Source organism: Copadichromis virginalis, linkage group LG5 (genome assembly GCF_057382275.1).
Source record: "Copadichromis virginalis isolate Kocher_CV1m ecotype Utaka linkage group LG5, C_Virginalis_male_GT1.1, whole genome shotgun sequence".
Classification (NCBI taxonomy): Eukaryota; Metazoa; Chordata; class Actinopteri; order Cichliformes; family Cichlidae; genus Copadichromis; species Copadichromis virginalis.
Window position 1 is genome coordinate 24,565,971 of NC_140622.1, and position 25,578 is coordinate 24,591,548.

Here is a 25,578-nt window from a genome sequence, read left to right on the forward strand (position 1 = left end):
TTAGTCAGACGTTAATAGGCTGGTGATACGTTTTTGATAGAAAGAGGTCAGTTTAAGAAATCGCAGATGCTGACGTGTCCTGACAGCAGCCAGGTGTCTCTGCTTCTCTCATCTATTTATTCTTTCCTCTTGTCTTTCCACATACAGCGGTGTGTAGCTACGGTGTTTGCTTCAACGGGGGCCAGTGTCGGGAAGGATCCACCCAGCTCTGTGATTGTCCCGCAGGGTTCAGCGGCCCCAGCTGTCAGTACGGTGAGTAGAGACATCCTTGTAGCGTTTCATATTCAGATTCTTCTCTTTTCTTCTCTTTCTTTTATGCTTGTTTTATTGCCCATTCTTTGTTGTTGTGTTTCTTACATTTGTTACATGTTTTCAGAGTTTAGTAATAAAGCAACATGTAGAGTTAAAGAACCCATTCTCAGCTCTCATTGGACGGAGGTTGGGGGTTGAAAAGTAACTACAGTAATAGCAGGAATCAAGAAAACACCTTACAGACAGATTGAAATTGATTAGTAGGTCACTATTTAATTAAAAAAACAGCAACCCCTGACTGTTTTCTGGAGCCTACATTTCTGATCCACTTCAGTCAGACTGCCAGGCCTCCCCCTGAACTCTGTTGAAGTGATAGCCTTTCTGTAGAGTGAATAGGGAATCTCCTCACATCAGCACTTGGCTTACTTACCAGAAACCTAAGTATTTTATCAGCATCTCCATTGTTAAATTTGAGCTATTGAAGTAACACAGTGGAAGATTCTGTTGTTTTTCGGATAACACCACACGGCAGGAAATTCCTTTTCGGTGTCAAGTTTTTGTTAGAATTGTCCGTGTCGCCCTCGATTCAGACCCTCCCAAATGTTACAGACTTTGTTGCACAAGTTCTAACTGCAGAGGCCGAGTAAACATCACGCTTTTGTTAGGTCTAATCTGCTTTTACGCACTCTGGACAGGATCCAGAATCCTTCACCTTCATCTCAAACTTACCCACTTCTTAATCAACACGTGATTTTCTCAAGACTTCACTGGTGGAACGTGTAGTTTTACAGCCTTCTTGGCTGTGGCTCATGATTAGCCATTGAGGAATCAAAGGTTTCGGTGGCAGCTAAGCTGACCTGTCTCACTTCTGATTACTTCATACTTGAATGAGAGATTAACCATTAAGACAAAGGGATCCGTAAATACACATGCCCACTGAGATCCTGTCCAGCAAAGCTTAGGACCACTCGGTGCCTTAAAGAGGAGGGCTTTAAGAATATTGAAACCATCTGCTTAGGATGATGTTCATCAGTGTTCATGCAAAAAAAAGTATAGGTTTGCCTAAAATGGAGCATATAAACATATTCAGAGGCATGATCGTCTCAGCATAAACAACTAGAAACCCGCTGACTCTGTTTTATAGCTCTGCATTCTCTGTGGATGTAATAATGTATCTGAATGACATGTATTTGGCTTCTTTTATGTTATGTTTATGAATGATAGGATGCTCGCCCTCTTTTGTCTCCGTAGTAGAAGCTCATCAGTCATTCTGAACAGAGCAGTAGCGTGTTTTTTAGTAACACACAATGATAAATCACAGATATGGAGTGTTGAAATGAGGGTGAGTGCGCACAGCATGGTGCAATGCACAGGTTTTGCTCCTCACTACAAATAGTATGAAGTTGTGGGAATGATGGTGGCAATCAGCAAGACTTAATCATGAAAAACACAGCTGATGTCTAAATAAGTCCTTAGTGGATCAGTAAGTGATCAGAACAAAAAATGCAATCAAGTAAAAACACCTCTGTTCACTGCACTAGTTGGCTTTTGAAAATATACAACACGCACAGTCTCACCCCTCCTGTTGCTACATTTTAATACTGATTTATCTACTCATTTTAAGTTATGAAATAAAACATAAATATGGGATTTAAAAAACATTAATCTGACACTCGAGTATTCTCTTATGTTTCCAATATGGGGGCTCTGGCCTTCTAACAAGGTGCATAAAGAGGGGAAGAAACCTTCAGAGATTACCTTCAGTTTCTTTTTTTGAAGACAGACATATTTTATCCCTGTCATTGTTCCCCAAACACACTCATTCATGTACGACGTAAAATGCTAAATAGAAATGATTGTTGTGGCTTTTACACACAGGCACACACAGACACACAGTCATAGTAATAATGTTGGATGTTTTGTTTGGACCAATAAACTCTCCACATAACCTAAAAGTCACTTTTAAGGCCCATCCTGTTTTCCATCCAGCCTGTTTCTTTCCATTTCCAAACACTCTGACTCGCCACTGTTGTTTTTCATTGTGAATGATAACTGTCATCAGTGGATACCTAGGGGGCATTTGCTGGTGGGTAGCTATTTAGAGATTATTAGCCTGTAAGCACTCAGGCAGCTATATTTCTCTGTGATTGGCCCTAAATGAGCTGCTGGATGAAGGGTGTGAGGCTGTCAGTTGATTCCTCCTGTCCAGGGGCAATGCTTAAGTTGGTGGGAGGTGGACACAGGCGCTATTGGTGGTACTACATGTACCAAATACGGGTCAGGTCAAAAAGTCCAAAGGCCAAAGACAATAACTTAAGAGTACAAGGTGGATCATTGGAGACTGGTGGCTCATTAATAGGATCGCTTTAATGAATGACTCTGTTCACTGAGTGACTGCTCTGATATATTGATCAGTCCTTCCGAGCATTCCTGCGGTGGTCAAACACATAGCCTTTCGTCGTTGTCACGTTCTTGAGCTCTGGATGAATAACCCTTGTAAAGATTTGAGCGTGCTCCTCACACAAGTTGCCATTATAACGCACTTATTGCTGCGGTCCACACGCTTCTCACAGCTGTCAGCCCCTGTTTGCTCTCTGTTAAGATGTAAGAAAAGAAAAGAAAAGAAAAAAACAACAACCTTGAAGCCACAGTGGAGGATGTGGCCAAGGATGAATGTGTGTAGCCACACTTCACTCAAAGATTCACTCATCATTTCGGACAGCTCTCAACAGCATTCCTCTGCAGCTGCACGTGGTGATTCCCCCTTGGAGAGCTTCTGATGTGGTTTGTCCGTGTTTGTGTATAGCAATTGGATTGTGTTTATGTCTTCAAAGGGGCCAATTAGTCCTCTGCTCTCAATAGTTGTCTGTAGCCGTCATCTATTTTGTTTTTAGGACAGCATTGTGTCCTGGTTGTGTGTAAGACAATAATTACTATTTTTTTGTGTTTGTGCCTCAACTATGTGGTTAAGCAGGAACTGGTGCCTAGAGGCCTTCCTAGTCCTTTGATAGATAGTAAATCACATTTTTGAAAGGGTCAGCCTCCACTTACAAAACACAGTGGATACAGTGTTATATTTAATAGTTGCATAATTTGACATGACTGATGGAGACCAGTGATATTCGCTTGCAAATCGATGTCCTGTAATTTTGTGGTTTGTTTGTTTGCGTTAAATATTTCTGAGAACCAATCAAAATTTGACAGCAGTTCTGATGAAGCAGCTGATTTATAAGGCTGTATTTACACTGCTTACAGCCACATCATTCGGCTAATTTATGAGTAAATCTTCTGTTTACTTAGACTGTTTATTTACTCCTCAATACAACACAGTTCCCAATTAAAGCAGAATGAGGTCTATAATGCAAATAAAAACTACCTATAATATAAATCTCTGTCTTTGTCCACAAGACATCAACCAAATTGGCACACGCGTACATCTTAGGCCTCCGAAGGTTGCTATCTGTATCTGATATTAGGACATCATTATGTTCCCCAGCAGCCAACCGTCCAACAGGGTAAAGTGATCCAAAAGATTTGGAATGTGTCCACCTATAACACCTTATGAAAGCATGGTATCACTTTCATTTCATGTCAATAACATGTATGAAAATGTTGGAGCGTTTCAGCAGTGAAGCGGAAACTTATAGCGTACCTTCTTTTTTGTATGAGCTAAGGTCCGTTTAAAAAAACAAAAAAGAAACCCAGCTCTTCTACTCATCTTGTCTATATCCAAAGGGATTTAGTCACTTGGTCCCTGATGTACTTTATATCCCACCTGTCATCAGTAGGCAAGTGGTATCCTCTGGGATCAGCGGCGTCCAAGGCTTTCAGACCCCTGGCAAGGCAGATGTCTTCATACCAGCTGACATCTGACTCAGCTAGAAACAGACAGATAGACAGAGAGGCTGACAAACACTCTTTGTAACATGAAACTTTACTATGTTGAAGAAGCTTTAAATGTCTTGTAAAAATGCTTTTTGTATCAGATCCATCTGGTGAAAGGCGATGCAGTTATCACTGAACCAATGGCTCATGTGACAACTTGTTTTAGAGTTATTTGACACAAATATGAGGAGTCTGTGATATTAAAGTAAAACCGTTGAAAGCGAAGTAAAAGGTTTTCCAGATTTGATGGTGTTTGCTCAATTCCCACAATGTGCATAATGCCGTGTGCGGTAGACTTCTTTGCTGAGTCCAAAGAAGAGCTGAAATAGCTCTTTCTGTGTTACAGTATGAGTTTCATTTAGATTAGATTAGATTAGATTAGATAGAACTTTATTAATCCCTCGGGTGGGTTCCTCTGGGAAATTCGATTTCCAAAAAAAGCACAGCACCGACAGAAGTTACAGAGTTACAGAATATTATATATATATATATATATATATATATATATACACACACACACACACACACACACATATATATATAAATACAGAGACAATATAAATAAAATATACAAAGGGGATAAATAGAATAAATAGGAATAAAAAATAAAAATACAAGTGAATTGCACATTTCAAGTATTGAGTCTATTGCACCGTTGACTATTTACAAAAGTATTGCACAAAAGGTATTGCACAGTGAGGTGAAGAGGCACTACAGCTTAGTTGTTCCCCCCTCCTTTGTCCTCCTGTTTCCTGTTTCCCCTCCCTCTCCCCTCCAGAGAGGAGTTAAACAGTCTGATGGCGTGTGGGACAAAGGAGTTTTTAAGTCTGTTAGTTCTTGTCTTTGGGAGAAGCAACCTGTCACTGAACAGACTCTTCTGATTGTTTATGGCCGTGTGCAGAGGATGCCCAGCATTGTTCATAATGTCCATCAGTTTCTTTAATGTCCTTTTCTCTGCCACTGTCACCAGAGTGTCCAGCTTCATGCCGACCACAGAGCTAGCCCTCCTGATCAGTTTCTCCAGCCTGGATGAGTCCTTCTTTGCTGTGCTGCTCCCCCAGCACACCACAGCATAGAAAAGTACTCCAGCAACCACTGACTGGTAAAACATCCTCAGGAGCTTCCTGCAGATGTTAAAAGACCTCAGCCTCCTGAGGAAGTACAGTCGGCTTTGGGCTTTTTTATACAGGTGCTCTGTGTTGCATGACCAGTCCAGTTTATTGTCCACCCACAGCCCGAGGTACTTGTACTTGTTGACCACCTCCACCTCCTCCCCCTCTATCTGAACCGGCAGTGGACCTTCTCTGGACCTCCCGAAGTCCACAACCAGTTCCTTAGTCTTTGAGGTGTTGAGTTGCAGGTGGTTTGTGTGACTCCATGCGACAAAGTTCCTCACCAGACTTCTGTACTCCTCTTCCTGATCATCCCAGATACACCCCATGATGGCCGTGTCGTCTGCAAACTTCTGAATGTGGCATAATTCAGAGTTGTAGCAGAAGTCAGAGGTGTACAGGGTGAAGAGAAGAGGGGACAGCACAGTTCCCTGTGGTGCTCCTGTGCTGCTGACCACAGTGTCAGACGTGATGTCCTTCAGCCTGACGTACTGTGGTCTGTCGGTGAGGTAGTCGGAGATCCAAGCCACCAGGCAGGGGTCCACCTCCATCCTGTTCAGTTTTTCCTGAAGCATACAGGGCCGGATGGTATTAAAGGCACTGGAAAAGTCAAGAAACAGGATCCTGACCGTGCCTTTTCCCCCATCCAGGTGTGAGTGGGCTCTGTGTAGGAGGTACAGGATGGCATCCTCCACTCCGACACCCGCCTTGTATGCAAACTGTAGTGGGTCCTGGGCATGTTGTACCTGTGGTCGGAGGAGGTTGAGGAAGAGCCGCTCTAGAGTCTTCATAAGATGTGACGTCAGTGCCACCGGTCGGAAGTCATTCAGCTCATTGGGCCGGTTCTTTTTGGGGACCGGGACGATGCAGGATGTCTTCCATAGGGCGGGCACTCTCCCCAGTCGCAGACTGAGGTTGAAGACTCGTTGTAGCGGCTCCCCAAGTTCAGCAGCACACGCCTTTAGCATCCTAGGACACACCTTGTCTGGGCCTGCTGCCTTTCTGGGGCGAAGCTTCCTCAGTTGTCTCCTGACCTGATCCACTGTGACACTGGGAGATGTTTGGGAGGAGGGGAGGGGGGGAGATGTCTTGCTGCTGAGAGAGGGATTGGAGGAGGGGGGTGTCATGGTGTCAGGAAGGGGGGGAAGCGAGGGAGGTAGGAGAGTGGGGATTGGACTCTGTAGAGAAGGTGAGGGTGGGGGGGTTGTGGGCTGGTCAAACCTGTTGAAGAAGTTGTTGAGTTCGTTTGCCTTCTCCACAGTCCCCCCCACTGTGCTTTTCTTGGTGTTGTGGCCTGTGATGGTTTTCACACCATTCCAGACCTCCCTCATATTGTTCCTCTCCAACTTCTGCTCCACCTTCCTCCTGTAGGTGTCCTTTGCTTCCCTCAGGCAGCGTTTCACCTCCCGCTGTGCTGCCTTCATCTCCTCCTTCACTTTGCTCCTGAAAGCCTTCTTCTTCATGTTGAGGACAGCTTTGACTTCCTGTGTTACCCACGGTTTGTTATTAGGATAACACCGTACCGTCTTAGCAGGGGCGACCGTGTCCACACAAAAGTTGAGGTAGTCTGTAAGACAGTGTGTCGCCCCCTCTATGTCCTCACCATGTGGGCTCAGGAGCACATCCCAGTCTGTGGTGTCATAACAGTCCCTCAGAGCATCCTCCTTTTCTGGGGTCCATCTCCGGATGGAGCGCGTTGTGACCGGCTGCCTTTGGACGAGGGGTGTGTATTGTGGCTGTAGGTAAACCAGGTTGTGGTCTGACTTCCCTAGTGGGGGGAGGGGGGTGGCTCTGTATGCATCTCTCACATTAGCATACAGTAGGTCAATTGTCCTGTTGCTCCTTGTGGGACAATTCACAAACTGGTGAAAAGCAGCCAGAGTAGAGTCCAGTGTGGCATGGTTAAAGTCTCCAGATATAATAATGAAAGCCTCGGGGTTTTGTGTCTGAAGTCTTGCTGTGACTGTGTGTAATTTATCACAGGCAGCTGTTGCGTCGGCCCTCGGAGGGCCTTGTTCTGAGCCATAAGCTCATATCTTGCCTCAGGTTGTGGTCACTGCGATGCCAGAAGCACCAGCTTGTTCTAGACATCACTCAAGAAGAACTGTACTGTACTGATAGCTATCATCGTTAACATTGTTCTCTAAGGCTCTAAGGCATGCTTTTCTCAGCCACTGCCATGTTAAGCTTTCAGTCAATCCAAATGCTTTCAGTCAATCATTCCAAGTTTCTTCGAGTAATCCATTCAGAGCGGGGTAAAGTTAAATAACAATTATTTTCTCCTTTTAATAGAACAGCAAAGGGATCAGTTAGAACAAGGAGATTTTGTAAAAAGTAATACATACAGCCTAATACTGCTAACAGAGTCTGTTTCAGTCAGAGAGCTCGCCTAGGTTTTAGTGTGGCTTATACAGTTGATTAAAGCTCTAAATAATGAGGTCAGCTATTTCTGTGGGGACTTTCGGTGCATGACGCGTCCTCCACAGTCTAGTGGCTGGTGCTGAAATACAACGGGGACACACTGAGAAGCTCACTCTAATCAGCTTATCTGACATAATTGATTATTTTTCCACTGAGTATGCTTTTCATAAGTTTTCTGAATCTTTCACTGAGATATTTTGTGATGTCATATCACATGGGTCATGATTGTATAATAAACTGGGGTGAAAAGTAACAACTCTACTGTAATCGAGTACAATTTTAATACTTTACACAGTCAAATTAAATAGCAAAACATGAAGCTTTTTTTACTTTATTATATGTTTTGGCAGTAAATACATTGTTAGGATTATCTACCTACTATAACGCTGTGCTGTATATCTGCATCTGTATTTGATGCTCAGTACTTTTTATGTACTAAAAGTTGAATTTTTCTGATAATGCTTTTGTAATTTTCCCTCAGTATTGCATTAAATGCAGGACATTTACTTCACAGAGGAAACCAAATGGGTCAAATCCTCATTTGTTTTAATGCAGAGGTCTTCTTACCTTTACTGTTCCTTTAATCTTGTTCTGGCTTTGTGAAGTTTTTTGGTCGCATGTTTCAAGGTCGGAGCAGCAACCCTGGAGCTATTGTTGGAATTTATAGTCTTGTTAAAGGTCACTTGTTGAATTCCACACAGCTGGTGATGTACACAGACTTGAACTAAAGCCATCTGGTCAAGGGGCTATAAGCAGAAAATGTCTTAAGTGTCTTCTGGCATTTAAAGAAAGAACAATAGAAAAATAACAAGGTAACCAAAATGTCATATTTTTCATTTTTAAAGTATAAGTCATGGTACCTTGGCAGTTCAGAGGGATGTGATCGTGAGTGGAAACTTTAAATCATAGAAGGAAGAAACCTTCAGACCATATCACATACAGGCTTTTCTTTAACAAGTTATATGGTCTCCATACAGTTTATCTGCTCATGTCTTTCTTGCTGCTTCTGACCATCTCTCACTGTCTTTTTGTTAAGTCAGAAGTGTAAAACATAAGGCCCGGGGGCCAGAACAGGCTCAGCAAAACTTCCAGTCTGGCCCACTGAGAGCCTGTGGAAAATGGGAAGGAGTTCATAGATTTTGAACATTTAAGTGTAGTTTGGAAAGTTTCACTGCTTTTCCTATTGATAAAGACCTCGCCAATTTCCATTCATACTAAACAAAGTAAAGTAATAGATAAACAATTAGATAACAGAAAAGTTCCTGTTTTTCACTGCCTACTATAGAAAGATCTACTGAAAATATGTCTATGCGTTGGGCTATCATAGCCTTTTCTGTAATTTTACACATTTATCATATAGAAAAAATTAAATGTACTGTTGAAATTGTAATTATTTTCCTCATATTAAGACTAAATGAGTTTCACTGGGCTGGCCCACTTAAGATCAAAGTGGGCTGAATGTGGTCCACGATGTAAAATGAGTTTGACATCCTTGTGTGAAGCTGAAGCTCTTCAGAGGGATTCATGAATCTGGTTTTCATGTAAAGTATAAGCTACAGTTTATCTGTTGTCATCATCAAGCTTTAGATTTTAAATTTAGCTCTTTTTGCAGTACTATTGTTCCTCTTCTCATAGCCATTCTACTTTGTTACTGGTCTTTCCTTAAAGACTGTAACCAGATAGGCAACAGTCCAGTTGTCTGTTTTGTTCTCCTCCCCTTGCTGCACAAAAATGTCGTTTTTCTACAGGAATTCTATTCCTGGTTCATGTCTGTTGAATTTTGATAAAAGTGCATCTCTTTCTCAAAAACCCAAGATGTATTTCTCTTTAGTGAGATTAAATGATTGTTATTCAGGGCTCCCAGATGTGAGTAACCACATTAGTGGCTGTTTGGTTGAAGGTCTATAATTGTTTCTGGGCTTTAGTCACTGACCACGTGTTTTGTTTTGTTTTTACATTTGAATGCAGCAAGGCATTGCTGTGCAAAGTTGAAGAGTATCATTAGTGTAACTGTGTCTTTAAACAATCTGATTTATGTGACACCACTGACTTTTATGGTGTCCTTCTATGCTGGAGACTGCGAGGGAGCAGAGAGAGCCAAGGTCGAGCCAGCATGTTGATGCAGTTTGTGCCCTTTTAAACTTGAGCTGGACTCACAGCAGAAGTGCTGCACGGTATCTCACCATGCCTGAAAATGTTGGGTAACTGTTTGTCACCGTTTGCTGACTGGTCTTTTTCTTGTGCTACAAGTCTCTGCATAGAGTTGATCTTTTCCCTTCGTGTTTAGGAGCACTGTGGAATGTAACGAGATCACTGCTGTCGGTATGCAGGCCTTCAGACCTTTCCCATTGTAAAAATAAATCCCTGAATGGTGGGTATGATTGAATGGTTTTTACTTGGGATCAAGAAAAATATTTGCAAAACCTCCATGCTGAGCTAGCTAAGTGCTTAAGCGACAAAGTGCTCCAAAATGAAAGTCATGTGTGCACCATGGTCTGGATATAAGATAGCTTAAATGCTCGAAACACCGACTTAGTACATAATCCCATTGTTTGACTAGCCGTAATATAGATTGGGCTTTCTTTAACTAAGGCCCAGGAGATGTTTTTGATGTGCAGTGAGCTGGTAAATGGTTCAGGAGGAAAAGGAAGAGAGTGTTCATGGTAGTTTAGGAAAAATGTAAGATTTCACAGTAAAGCTCTAAAGACTGTTTGGTGTAGTACTGCCATTTTGACAATTTGTTATGCTTTAATACTGAGTACAATATTGTTATGACTAGCGCAAAATCCTCTTTCGCTTTTGGCAAATTCATCACAGAAGGGATTCCTGGAATATTGCACCTTAATTTTTTGTTCCCTTGCTCTCAAACTGCATCACAACTGGGAACGAATGGATCGGTTGGAACCCTTTAACAATGGCCCATAACTCATACGATTATCCCTCATTTTGGTCAGTGCGACCGTGAAAGACTGTAAATCCACCAGAAGATAAAGTAGCGAGATGACCAGCTGCAGCAGTTTGTCACTTATGATTGGTGTGTCCATCTTCCAAAACGAGGTCAAAAGCCTTGAGTTATCTCATATAGGGACTCATAACATTTGTTTTATCTGCTTATAATCTTACCGTTTTAGTTTTAGAGCATTTTTTAGTTGGACAAAAAAAAGAAAGCTGTAAAAGTCAAACAGCTGACAATGGCATTGTAAAAGTCTAGGGAATCTCTGACAGTTTAAATCATTCGCAGGGTTTCCCTTTTGTTCTGTGATGGGTTTAACAGGCTGCAGCTGAAAGGACCGAACAAGCTGAAGTCTGTTTTTTCACTTTGCTTGGAGAGAGTTGTGATGTCTTTCATTCTTTTCTCAAAAACACAAACGTAAGGTTAAAACAAGTTAATCAGATCTGATTTAAAAACACTGAACAAGGTCAGGTGGTTGCATAATCTTGCTATTATTGCTTCTTTTTAAAAAAAATTACGAAACACTTTCTCTCTAAAGTGGAGTTTAAATGTACCAATAAGAGTCACTGGCATGTTTTACGTTTTTTAGCATTTGAAGGTTTAATCTTGTTCTTGTAGCTTTGTTAGCAACCAACATAGTGAGAAATCTAGATGGGCTCAAATGAGGGATGCTGTGCAGTACAGGCTCAGGAAAACAGCAGCAGAAGCTTTTATTTTTCTCACACATTTTTCACCTCTTTGTTCTTTTATCTCTTTACATCCATCTCATTTCCCCTCTCTAACCTTTTTCTCTTTCTCTCACAAGCTCAAACTCAGTTGTCTCTTCTGTCTAAGAAGCATCTATTCTAGAAGCTGTAGCTAAAGTTAAATAATGGCTAAGTCTTTGGTCTGCATGGTCGCCATGTTTCTTAACCTTCATCCATTTTTTTGTGTCTTCCTAACAGTCAAAACCAAATTTTATTGAAGGTTAAATTATACATATATGAGAAAAACATATTGGCACGTTTAAGAAAATAAAACCAGCAAATGTTTGGCTTTTTCTTTTTAGATATAACTTAAAGGCATAGCAAAGATGAACACAAGTGGTTTCTCACAGGTGGCAACAGTACTGGGTAAAGAAATCCAGTAATAAATATTGATGTAAACAATAGAGAATTTATAAAATTCAAGAAGAAAACTTTCTCAAACATTTTTTGCCCTCACAGACACACATGATGCATTTTTGTGATTAGCCTGGACTTCGTTTACCGGAACATTTTTGCCATTTTAAGAACCACTTATGACAACCAGACTGTGTGTTGAAACAGGAATGAAAAAATAAAAAATAAAACCAAAACAACAACATAAGAAAGACACAGTGCAGCTGACTCAAAGCAGATTAAAACAATGATATTGAAAGTAGAGGGCGGCTCTTTTTTCTGTTAGAGCAGTTGTTTGGTCTCTCTTTCACACAAGAGGACGTCCTGTCTTCTGTTCCACACTGAAAACCAAAAATTTACGTTCAGCCCTGAGAGAGAACAGCGCTGTTCCTGTGAAGTCCTGAAAGACATGTCTAATGAGAGGGAGTGCAGTCAGGAGGAGGGGCACATCTTTGCCTACCTACCTGCCATTGCATCCTGCACGGTACCCTAATCTCCCATAATTGTCCGAGATTCTGGGCTCCCACCCCATCTCATTAGAGTCTTTACAGCATTCCTGATAAAAGGTCGCTCCTGGTCTCTCAGGGGCCGACTGCATCTAGTTTGTGTAAATCAGAAGTGACAAGAGTTTGCAAAACAGAGTTAAAGGCGTAATCAGTGTGGACTGATCCTTTCATCTGCCAGCGGTGCCCCGATTCTCCTGATCTGGGCTACCTATTAATTCAGATGAACTCTCATATCTTCTTCTCATTTTGCTTTTTTTGGCCTTTGTTTTTCTTATCAGCTCCTTGTTTATTCAACATTTTGAACCAAATCTCTGTTTTTTCCTCCATCTGTGACATTATTTCCACTGCTGTGTGTTCATATGGAAGCCATTTAGCTTCAGCAAGCATTCACCCAACAGTGTTATCTTTCACTGCGCTGCCATTCATGCTGATGTTACTTGAGGTGTGAAAAGCACATGTTAAATGTGAAGAAAAGGCCCTTTCATATACAAAGGCTGTATTTAAAAAAAAATCAGACTGTAGTTTGATTTTCTTTATCTAAGTTGAAGCTTTAAAAAGCGATAGGAATCACAAAACAAGAAAAGACGCTATAAAATACTCATGCCCTGTGCATACCTTTGTAGTGTGTGCAGCCAAGACGGAGACAGGCTGGAAACCACAACAAGTAATTTTTGGATTCCTGCAGACCTCAGTGTGCTTTCCCAGGCGCTCTAAACTCCTGGGTCAAAGCTTGAGAAGACAGGTCCTAACAGGTAGAGCGGTGAGAGAGCACGTGCATAAGGGTCAGACGGCAATCCCTCAAAGTCCTCTTGTTCAGCTGTGTACATCATAAAATGTTATCCAGAGACATGCGTGGCTTCATGCAGCTGCAGTCTTCTGCTTTTATCTGTAACTTTTACTGAAAGTAAGACTGAGTGACAGATGCCAGAAACCTTTAATTAACATCTTTATTTTGAACGGACAGACATCTCTCAGAGCTTTCCGCTCTGTTAGCTTCCATCGGATCATTAGTCGAAACAGCACTATGGAAGAAGATTGGGGTTGTCTAAATCAGGTTGCAACACTTCAGTTTGGGGTGACTGGCTATTGCATGATTTTGGGATTTTTACTAATGTCACTTCAGCTGTTTATGTCTGGGAACAAAGCAGTTCAGTCATCCCTTGACACATAAATACCCACTAGGAACACTTCACTCAAACCTTTGCACATTTATACGCACAAACATTTAAAAGCTTGCCTATCAGTGCAGTGAAATGGATCATCAAAAGAGGGATTAGAGGAGTTTAGGACTCAGTAGTGCAGAATGTTCACTAAACAAACGTAAACACTGGATTTAGTCTATTTGATATCGCTTAGAATTCTCTTGTGGTCAAATGTGCAAGAATTTAAAAAAAGAAAAGGAAACAGGTCTCAGCAGTCATATGCTGTGATAAGCTGCACACAGAGTGCTGCAGACTACAGTCATTTGATTCGTTTTTTGACCTGAGAGTCAGACAGCCTCTCAGTGATTCTGTCAGTGTAGCTATCTGCTGCTTGTCTCTTCCTCTTGTCAACACATGCCTTTGGACAGAAACTGAACAACAACAAAACACAACTGTTGGAGTCGACAGATAAGCAGTGAATTTACATTCTGATCATCTGTTTTCACATGAGAACATGAGAAAAACACCACTGTTGACTTTATGAGCTGTTTAAAGAAGTAAAGACAACAAAAGTCATTTCTTTTTAAGCTGGTACCAAGAATTATTTCAACCAATAAACATTTATACTTCTTTTTTACAGTAGTTAGCAACTTTTCTTTCCTCGGTGTCCATAGCGAACTGACTGGGAACCAAGTGCTGTCGTGCTCTGGAGGGTCAGTGTTGGAGGTGCATTTATTCATGACTTTCAGAGGCTTTTTGTGCTTGGGCCCAGAGAGAGTGGACAGAGTCTGTTCACTCCACAAGTTGAATGATTCATCTTGAAGCAAACTTTGACTTTAGTTCTTGCCTGGTTACGAGGATGTTTTTTTCTTTTTAGATTTTAGAAGTACTTTAAAAGGTTTTAACTACACTTTCCTCCATGATACAACTTTCTACTCAAGACCTGATTCAGATTGTAAATGACTTCATGGAAACGTTAGCGGTTTGTCAATAGAAGTAAATACACATCATAGAGGTCGTTGTGTGGTTTTCATTAAAGGGTGTTTTTTTTTACTTCTCTGGATTAAGGAAAGCCACACCACGTCCTATTGCCAGTGCCACTTAACAAAATCTCAGCAGCACGTTGGCCACAATTACAGGGCTTTGGGAAGAAACCCGTGCCTCAAACTGGCACTAAGAATGCATTAAATATGACTAAGGGTGGAAATTATAAAATGTTTAATAGGGCATGCACTTTTTTTCTGGTAAAAGCCAGTGTGGCACGCCAAAGTGAAAGATGTTTTATCAGAACAGGCACTTTGATGCGTGCGGTTTTCTTGGACTGTGAATTGTAGCAGCTGTGTTTTAGTTACAGGATGAATAGGAGCAGAGCTGGATCGCAGCGTGTCAGCTTAAGAAATGGCTTCACACCTGGATGCTACTGATGTAGCAGAAGGCTACCAGTAGGGGGCGGTATTGAACTTGAGCTGATGACTTGCAGAGGTGAAGGAAAGAAAGACACATAAGTATGTGGAGTTTCTTTATTTTTTACATCTGATATTTTTTATATTAAACGTGCTTTGTATTAAATCTGGGCAGCAGGACTCATCTGAAGAGTTTCTCAGCAATATTTATAAATATGCATGAAATATCAGACTTTTATAAATCTATTAACTGATTTATTTAGACCTGAACCGAAGGACTAAACATCAGAATGACACTGCCTGCTTCTTGAGATTAAACTTGGCATTCCAAGGAATTACTGTGTTTATAAGATGCGAACTTTGATGATATTTTTGTGAGCTTTGTTGAGCCCATTTCACCAGTTCAGGTTTGTGCTCCTGCCTTTCCGAATGAGCCTTTTTACAATAAACATTTTATCGATTAGTTAAACTGGAGGTCAAAGGAGAGGATGATTTTGAAGAGTGTGAAGTGGGCAGTGAGTTCATAGGCAGTGAGTTTCTCAGTTGTAAACTGTGATTCACCTTGCAGCTCAGTCTCAGTGATACTTCTGACTCAAATGCATCTCATGCAACCTCGAGCCAATCCCATCTTTGCGGCACCTGGTAAATGAAAGCAGCTGTGAGGACTGTAGGGAATACAGCGAAGAATGAACACTAGCAAAGCACATTTCTACACCAGCAGGGTTTTAGATCAGGGCCCTAAAAGGAAAAAGCTTAGTGATATCCACAGTGTCCCCCCCCCCCCCGATCTTCAGTGAATGCTGCAATTTTTCCAGCCCGTGACCCCCTCGAGATAATATCATAGGCCTGGTGGTTTTCTTTGGCACAGCTAGCCCAGCAAGACATGAGCCTCAACCTACTGGGAGCAGTGGTCATCTTTATCTGAGGAAGTCACACAATACAGCGCAAAAATGTAAACTCGAAGATCTGCTGCAGCTGAACTTTCATAGAAGAGATATGTCCTTCTGAAGAGGCATTAAAAAAAGTTTTAGAGGAACTTTCATTATTTTCTTATTCTTTACAGGTTGCTTTAGCACAGAGTGTCCACTGTGAGGAAATACATAGTTTTCATACATTTCCAAAGATGTGTTTTATTAGAATTCAAGAAGACATAACAGCTCAGTTTGTCTTTCATGGCGATGTAGCAATGACTGTGTTGACTTCAGAGAACAATGAGAAGAAACTCCACCTTTATTTATACTTGAAGAGGTTAGAAGGTAAGAACCATTTCCAGGGTTTGCTTGAAATTAATTTTAATGATGCTATTAGTCATTCCTATGCTCGGGGTGTCTTGTAGTCAGTGTAGTTAGTCCATGATGAAGTAAATAAGTTAAAAATAAGTATTTGATAAAATAGTGTCTCTTCTCTCGTCGCCTTAATGGTAATGTAATAATTTATGAGCTTTTTATTTCATGGTGTTAGAGGAGATGGTCTTGGTTTTGGGGAATGTGGCCCCACTTCTTCTATAAACATCAGGAAGCTCTCAGTACACTGCAATAAAATACCGAACCACTAACTACAGCCCCCAAAATTAGCATGCAGTTGGATCAGCACGTCTTTGTTAGAGGGCTAAATAAAACTAAACACAGTGACTCTGCTGCCGGGCTAATATGAAAGTAAGCCGTAGTAAATTAGATGTATTTTGTTTTCAGGATGTACGTTGTTTCAGTTTCCACCAATGAATATCTCAAATTTTACTCAGTAACAGCTCCACAACTGTAAGAAAAGCCTTGGACAAGAGGATTGGGTGAAATACTGAGTGACATTTGAAAAACCTCTGGCAAAACAAGTATTTGTACTTTGGTCAAAATGGCAGACATGTGTCTGGACTCTCTGTTTGAGGCAGGATGAGGAGGTTGGTCTTTTGTGAGGGGCTCAGAGCCGTCACTTCTCCATATTGAAAGATCTAGTTTAGGTGACTCAGGCAACTGAGTAGGATGTCCTCTGGGTGACTTGGGCATGAGGTGCTTTGCCTATGCCCTACCAGCAAGAGGGGAGAACTTGGTGGTAAAAATTCTCAGTGTAATTCTATCAAATTTGATGAAAAGGAAATAAAAATCAAGCATATTAGATGCGTCTGTGCAGCTCAGTGCCTTTTCCTTTTTTTATATATTCAACTCATCACTTTAGCATATTGTGATTGGCATTTTTAACATTTTATGGATAAAATAATTAAAGGCATATATTTTTTAAACCAAGAACAAGATATGATTGACATACGCTGCTGTTATCTTTTGTTGTGCAACACTGAGCTAAGTGATTGTCTCATCTAACTCCTTGAATACATCCAAAGATGAGATTTTACCATCAACTCAATGATTTTTATTTTATCATATCATTTCTGGTGTAAATTCAGTGATGTTAAAATTGACGTATAATTGGTTTATCTCTAAGAGAAGTGTGTGCTGCATAACTGACACAGTTAGGTATCTACCATATGGTGAAATCGTCTCATGAGAGACCACATGGGTTCAACCCTGAGCGCTGCCCTTTGACTGAGGGAAGAAGTTGGGCTGCAGACACACCGCTATGTTCCAGGCATCTGATCTCATTTTGGAAAAAACACACACACTCATCCCCACCACAGAGGCGCAGAAGAAACCTCTGTGATCTGATGTTCACGGGATGGCGTTGATCTTTAAACGCTTCCCTACTTTAAAGCTCTTGTTTCAGTGTCTGGTACCTCTGCTGGAGGTTCAGTCTGGTGACGGTTTGATAGATGGGTTAAAGTGCAATGGAAAAATATATCACCAACCCCCCATCTAGGTTAAAGTAGGTTTGTAACCTCTGTTTCAGCCACCATATTCAGCTCAGTAGTCATTAGGTTTAAAAATCTGAGATAACTTTTGTGGCTGGTTTACGTGGCAGTTTTGGATTAAGTTTAGTTTAGTACAGGGGTCCCCAATCCCAGTCCACGAGGGCCGGTGTCCCTGCAGGTTTTAGATGTGTCCTTGATCCATCACAGCTGATTTAAATGGATAAATTACCTTCTCAACATGTCTTCAGTTCTCCAGAGCCCTGGTAATGAACTAATCATGTGATTCAGGTGTGTTGACCCAGGGTGAGATCTAAAACCTGCAGGGACACCGGCCCTCGTGGACTGGGGTTGGGGACCCCTGGTTTAGTATGAACGCTATCATACAGATTTTGGAGTTTGTTTTATCTACTGTGTTTTCAAATACTCTCCATTGCAAAAGGAAAATATATACAGTGTTTAATATTTATATACCTAAAATGTAATTAAAGCTCCATTTCTGTGTGCAGCCCATCCAAAGTCTCGCTCATTAAAACTGCCATCTTGATGGAGAAATAAGGACTATGTGGTATGTTACTGAGCCAGGGGAGACATTCAGTATTCCACTGCTGCTTTGTGTATTTTCTTCCTGACCCATTGAAGTTCCACATTCCTGCTCTCTTATTGGGCAGAAAGACTAGGGAGAATGATGAGCGTGACAGTGACCCCGCTCAAACCCCTGCTCAAGCTGCCACAGGTGTGTGGCCTGGGGATGGAGAGGGGTCGTCAGTGCTCAGTTCTGACCTTGACTTCAGGTCAAGTTGCCTGGTTGTTTTTCTGCATCGAGACTGCTGTTTTCCACGGTCCATATATTACAGGCTAAATGAACTGTAGCAAAAGGTGGGCACTCTCTCTTACCCCAGGACCCAGACCCATTAATTTAAGCTCTTGTGATGTAGGTCCCATATAAAAATTGGTAAGGATCACAAATTAGGTCTCTAGCTGTACTGCTTCAAAGAAGGATCGGTGTAATAAACTGATTATAAATTACGTTTCACTGTGTAATAAAATTGTATTAATGTTAAAGGTGACATCTCACTGCCAACAGAGAGTTCGCTGTTTTCAGTCCGAACATTTCCAGATGTTGTAAACCGAGAGGGAAATGGTATAATTAGCTGGTTAGATGCTGGCACTGCGACGTGAGCAAGATTTGCTAGTAAAGGGGAAAAAAGCTCTAATAAAGCAATTTTCTCTGCATTCGTAGTCGTCAGTCTGTACAGTAACTCTCCTCTTTTTATGAACGTGGAGAAAGTTTACAAGGTGCCAACTTCCAAGTGAATGTTCCCCCTTAATTTTTTCCATAGTCTTCAGTTTTCAGTCCAAGATTCCTTCTGCTGGCATGGCAAGTAAAACACCCAGTGTCATCAGGTATAAAACTTTGCTCCGAGCATGATCTCTGCTGACAATGTTCCATATGAACTAAATTTAATAGTAATGCAGTGAATCCGCATCCGTGTCCTTAAACTGTGGTGTAAACTGAATAATCTGTTACACATTTATCTGTTTATTCTCAATTTTAACATCTCCTCATTATGTGGAATCTCTGCTGCTTCAGTTATGATACGCTGGACTGTCAGCGCCTGTATCTGACCCTGGTCATTATGGGTAGTTTGGGAACTGCAGGGAAAGATTTTATCTTGTGTCGTTGATGACAGATTTGGCAGCACGTTTAACGATTGGGAATGAAATGGAAAGCAGTGAGCTTATGTGGAAGTGTTCAGGATGTTTTGCATGAACAGGACAAATCCTTACTCTGGTTCATGTTGAAGTAGGTTTGCAGATAAGAGTGAATGAGGGCAACATGTTACTGCCTCATATTTCCATTTGTTCCGCTTAATTAATCGCTGTTTATAGTTTGATTCTCTTCTGGATATATTCTACCTTTTCTTTTCTTTTTTTCTTCTTTTTTTCCCTATTTTCCTTCAAGTTGGTACCAAGAAACAAACTGAAGGATGGAAAAAGGGCACCGAGTTTACCACAGCGATTTTCTTGTAGTTCCAGGCCCTTCAGTACTTTTGACACGTCCAAGTTTATTCGCGCACGACATTTAAAACACAATAGAACAACATGAAAAGGAAGTGAGAGTCTCTCATGCTCAAAGAAGCATAACCCTGTTTTATCTTAGACACTATTTCAGTACATCCTTTTCATTTAGCATGATCTATCCTTTGTTCTTCTTTCTCAGAGGTTTCACTTTAGTTCACATGTAAATAATAATAAGGAGATTAAAAGCGAGGAATAAACATTTCATCAGTGCTTTGTCGTATTTTTCCCCTGTCAGATGTGAATGAATGTGAGGAGACCAATGGAGGCTGTGAAGCTCTCTGCTGTAACACCATTGGAAGTTTCTACTGCAGGTGTCCTCCTGGACAGAAACTGAACGAAGATGGAAAAACATGTCAAGGTCAGTGTGGTGTTTAATTTCAAAATGGCGCTCTGGGAATTTGACACATTTTAAGTGCATTAATGGCACATAAATTATCATAATTACAGGGCATCCACACAGGAAATGATGAAGGTTACCTAGGCAACTGTAGCCTGAAAAGTACACTAGTATCCAAGTGTCAGCAACAAAGTGATATGTAACAATGTGTGGATGCCCCTTAACAGATTCAGTCTCTTAAAACAGTTATATGATGGCCTCTGTGGGTCTGGAGAGTAAGGGAATGACCAGAGGCCACAAGAAGTCAGTTACATTCAGGGACATCAGGCAAGAGAAATGACTGCTGGTGGCCCAAAGTGGGCAAGTTAAATGGTTTGAAGTTAAATGTCAAGGCAACTGATTGAACTAAATGACAGTGAAGGATACTATTGCAAAGTTACCTGGGGTAGGTGACAAAGACTTTCCCTTTAATGTCTGTATGGGCTACAATTGGTCTTGTGACCTAAAAGTTGGTGGTTTTAGCTCCAGGCAGGAGGATAGAAGAAGTAGTGAACTTCTTCCAACGGGATGCCCTTGAGCAAGCTTTTTAACCCTGGAAGTTATTTATTTTTATAGCGGCAAATCACAACAACAGTTGCCTCAAGGCACTATTAGCAAGAAGTTGGCAACGATGGGGAGGAGGAAACTTCTAAAAGAATCGGGTTCAGAAAAGAGCTGTGCTCTCAGTAACACTTCATCTCATAAACAAACATTATGAAAAATATGAAAATAAAAAATGAGATTATTTATGATGGAAACATTGAGGTTCTGATTGTCATATGGTTGGTTTTCTGATACAAATATTCTCAAAATAATCAGCTGTGAAGCTGTTTTTTTCTTTTTTAACTTGTAGTTGTCTCTGTGTAGATAACGCCTAAAAGCACGAGTTACTCTGACATTACAAATGATCCCTTGTAAAGGGAACATTTGTTGCCATTTATTAGTTTAATACTACTTGGAAATGTCACCTCATACCAAAACAATCTGTCAATTTGAGTGAACCACAGTACCAGCTATTTTTACATTGCACATCATAGATAATAAAATTATCTTGACATCTGCTCTTCATGACTCAGTGTCTGTTAAATAGAAAACTGTAGCTATCTATCATGAAGCCCAGTATCTCTGCCCTGTATTTCATCAAAACTGATATTTTCCCATGAGATTTGTTTTTACTTCATGATAGTTTGATGTTTCTGGTTAGGAAATCTCTGCAAGGGCTTTAATCAGAATAATGAATCCTGTGTGTACCAGCCAAGCCCAGAGGAGAGACGCTGGAGTGCTCGGTGCTACGGCTGCAGGAGGAACCAGAGAGAGATCTGATCCAGGTCACGGTTATTAGGAGAGCTGATGTGAACGTTGTCACAGCTGGCTTGTCTTTGCCACCGGTGTGTACTGGAGAAAAACAGCTACCCTCAGCATTAATGTCCTAATTGTCTGTAACTGACAGGAGTATTAACAGAGGTAAAAGAAACTGGCTAGAAGCTTTCAATGTTCGATGCTTTAGATATTGAAGCTAGAGTTGTGTGTGTCTCGCACTGTCTGTGGAAAGTGATCTGCTTTTCATTTCGATGACAGCCCGAAGCTCAGAGGGCTGCAGAGGCGCAGGAGTCCAGATGAGAGACAAATCAATTCAGTTAGCTTTTCACATGCACTGTATATGAAAGAGAGACATAACTTGTTGGTAGGAACAGACTTGCCTTAAGGCTCTATTCTTTCTAATGGCCTAAAGGAGGCGAGTCACAAGTCTCATTTAATATACTAGGATATCATTTAATAAATTATAGTAGACAAAAATAGATAATAAACCAGGGTATGATTCATAACCCAGATATAAACATGCAGGATTATTTCTTTCTCCAGCAAATCCAACACCCACTCATGACGTCTGTTTTTTAACAGAAGAAGATGGTAACTGCCAAAATGCAAAGTTCGAAGCAGTGGATGGCATCAGAGTATCAATGTCCATCTGTTATTTACAGTCTGTGGCCCTCAAGAATAAATCACTCTGGGTAGGATTGTAAACCAGCCCGTTAGTGCATTGGGGAACCTCGTTTTAAACAGTTAGCAAAATGCTCAAATTTCTTTTTATTTATTTGTTAGGACTCTGCAGGACTGACACAAACAGTGCTGAGAGAGCCAACAGTAACAGTTGTCATGTTGAGTCTTGAGCCGTAGTGTCAACACGTTAGCCGTCATGTCAAATTAACTTTTTAGCTCGGACCATTACAAACTGGAAGAGTAATACTTAGCACACGCCAGAATAATCCCAAACTAAAATCAGCAGGTACTAGATGTCCACGCTAACCCAGAGAACAGAGCGCTTACTGTAAAGATGATTTTTAAAGGAAAACACCTTGGTGTTGCCAAGTTTCTCTTTGCTGGTACTCGATCCATATTTCCTTTTTACTCTCGAGTTGTTTTCACAGGCTTTGGGCTTATTATGCATACTCCTTACTTAATCAGGCTTATTTTCTTTTCTGGCTGGCTTCATTGTCCCAGTGATTCTAATATTTGTTTAGCATAAATGTACAATGTTGCAAACTTCTTAGATGCTTGCACAAAGACTTTAAGGATAAATTATTAAAAAGAGGAGTTATAAAAGTCATAAAAGAAGCCTCTTCGTATCATTTCTCTTCCAATGGGTGATGGGATTCTGATCATAAGTATGATTTTGCACTTTTTCTTTACAGCACTGTTGGGGTCGTGCTGCGGTGTTTGTATGTGTTGGCATCAGATGAGAGAGAACACAATGGATCTGCTATTGAATAGCCAGTGAGATGCATTCCTTTCTCAGATGTTTGGATTGAAAATACCGAATTTGACTTCTGGCACTCGTCAAATTTGACGTTCCTTTGGTGACAGACTTTTTTGATACATGTCAGTATCAAAAGAAAAATATATTAGTCAGCACATCCTCTAGACGATTCACATTCCTTCTCCAACACCTGACTTATGAGCGCTCATAAATCCTTTTTACACACACAATATTCTTTGAAGAAATGTAAAAACACAGTGGCTGAGTGAGCAATATGAGGCAAAGAAATCAATCACTCCTGGCTTGTGAAATACAGATTTTTTTTTCTAAATCTATCTATGTAGTTAATGTAGTACTGGATGTGCTCCTTATAGTGAAATGTGGGGACAAGTGGGAAAGAGTGGGAAAGAGAAAAAGGAGGGAGAGGAGGATCTATGGTGTGATGGACATCGAGGTTTGGGAGGGTGAAGTAGAGAGAGGGAGATGGAGGGAGGGGGAAAGAAAATTCAGGAGACAGAGTGAAAAAGAAGTACTTACCATGTTATTTCAGACCAGTCTTTACTGGAGCATGGTCGTCCATTGCCAGCCAACAAACAAACTTATTAGCCTTAACAAAAATGTTGACAGTAGATCTTTTGCAACAGATCTTTGGGCATTTCTAAAATCTTTTTTTCCCCTTTTGTTTTAAATAGTTTTTGATTTATTAAACCTAAGCCATGGCTTTGTCACCAGGAAGCTGGATTTTTATTTTGGTGGTCATTGTAGCAGTGGTGTCTTTGACTTCTGCTGCAAACTATCCATACAGTCACTATAGAAGGATTTGCTATAGGCCACACTGTTACCATGGATACCGTGGCTACAACTTTGGCTACCTGGCTGCAGGTAAGTGATCATTTCTGAGCCAAAATACAAATGAAGCAGTGGCAGCAGCTCTAATGCTGATTTTGGAATAAAATTTTAAAGAAATGCGAAGGTTACTTATTTAGCAGCGCCGATATTTAAATTGCACACCTTTGTGTTATTTTACAATATGAACGTTTTGTATCATATTACAGAAAATTCAACAATTTGCATTTCTCTTTTAAATCTTTAAGCACATTTCTTTTTACAGAGGGCTAAATGGACATGTAGGGAGTTTACAGTAGCAGGAGGAGTTAATCCATCTGACTGATAATGTGTCTGCTCTGTCTGGCAGCGTTCAGCTAATTTTTCTCTCTGATAAATGCTTCACTTTTATCAGCACATGAAAAAATGAGCTTCATTGACTATTGCGGTGAGGGATAATCCCTATGGTCCCTTATGTAATTCTTGGTGGTGAGTCAAGACTGTTCAAAAATATTTGTTCTAATGTCCAAATTAAAAAAAAAAAATCATCTATCCTAAATGGATCCTAAGTAATTTTCCTTGAAGACAACACCGTGCTGTAGGTAGCTACAGGCAGAGAATTAATACACCCTGTTTAAAAGCCAAGTGCTGTTGAGGCTTTGGCTGGAGATCGAGGAGGATTATGTTCTGGATGTGGAAAGCAGGCTGGAGTTGATCCGCTGCCTGTGTGCTGCAGTCGGCACAGGAACAGGAGTTCCACAGTGTTGGTCCCGTTTCATGCAAAACCAAACCAGAGGACGACATGCAGCATGGACGGAAAAATGAAAGTAGGGGCTCTGCCAGCTTTTCTGAGTAAAATGAAGCTAAAGTGGGCAGCAGAGAGCAAGAAAACGAAACTTGAGAACCATTTTTCAGCTCCGGGCACTATAACGGAGGATGTTGCGGGATATTATGGAGAGTGGATAAGTTCAGCTGAAGGATATTGCTATAATTCAGCTTCTTGGGCTGGTTTTCATAAGAACCATTAAGCATGAATATCTTAGTCCCTTTATGCTCATATCATTCATTTATGTCCTTATTCTAATCATATGCTTCTTTTTATTATCCTTTTTTGTTATCATAATAACCACTGAGATTTCATAATTTACAACACAGCTTTCCACCATCGTGTGCTATAACGTCAGGTGACAGACTTTGGGTTCTGATTTATGTGTCACGAGTCTATACTGTGGAAACTTGAATACAGTGTTTGCGTGAAGCTCAGATTTGGATTGTGAGGGTGCCACACTGCCTGTATCCCACACAGTGTGACACGAGCACATGGAGACCAAATTTTGATTTAGAGATTGATATCCGTACTTACTCTTTTCACAGACCACAAAATGTACTATCTCAGCTGCCATGATCAATATTTTTACATATTGTACTAAAAGACTTTGTGCACGTCTATTGTGAAAGGGTTTACTGGCTCACACAATCTCAGAGATTCATAACCCAGCTCAGCACATCCCCTCAGGTCTATTAAAAGCTGTAGTTCTGTCAGCTTTTAGCTACAGCTGTTTTGTTTTTTTGGCCCGCATTATTCGTTTTCAGACGCAACAGCCAGCTGTTTTTGGTAAAAAATAAAAAAAAAAAGAAATGAAAGAAAGAAAGAAAGAAAAAGCTCTGATAAACCCACAGTAGTTGTAAATGGGGAACATACTGAAGCGTTAAGCATTTACAGATATCCCTTAGGAATACGTGAGAACCAAAACACAACACAGAGTGAATTTTGAACTTGAATTCACCAGATGAGCTAAAATAAACAGTCTGTTTAACCCAAAACCATCATCTTTTCCTCTAACCAAGTACTACTGTGTCCTAAATCTCGCCAAATTTGTTATCCACCCGTCTGCCGTTCATCCATCCATTCATCCATCCTCTACTA

At 40.8% G+C, this 25,578-nt stretch overlaps 1 protein-coding gene across 1 annotated transcript in view; it reads left to right on the forward strand.

The window, feature by feature from the left end:
* The window catches only part of megf6b (multiple EGF-like-domains 6b), a 62,699-nt gene that overhangs the window by 10,135 nt on the left and 26,986 nt on the right, over window positions 1-25,578 (forward strand). The window contains exons 4-5 of the mRNA XM_085457959.1: window positions 148-252; window positions 19,928-20,050. Coding sequence (XP_085314085.1) covers window positions 148-252; window positions 19,928-20,050 — 228 coding nt within the window. The remainder of the gene's footprint in view (window positions 1-147; window positions 253-19,927; window positions 20,051-25,578) is intronic.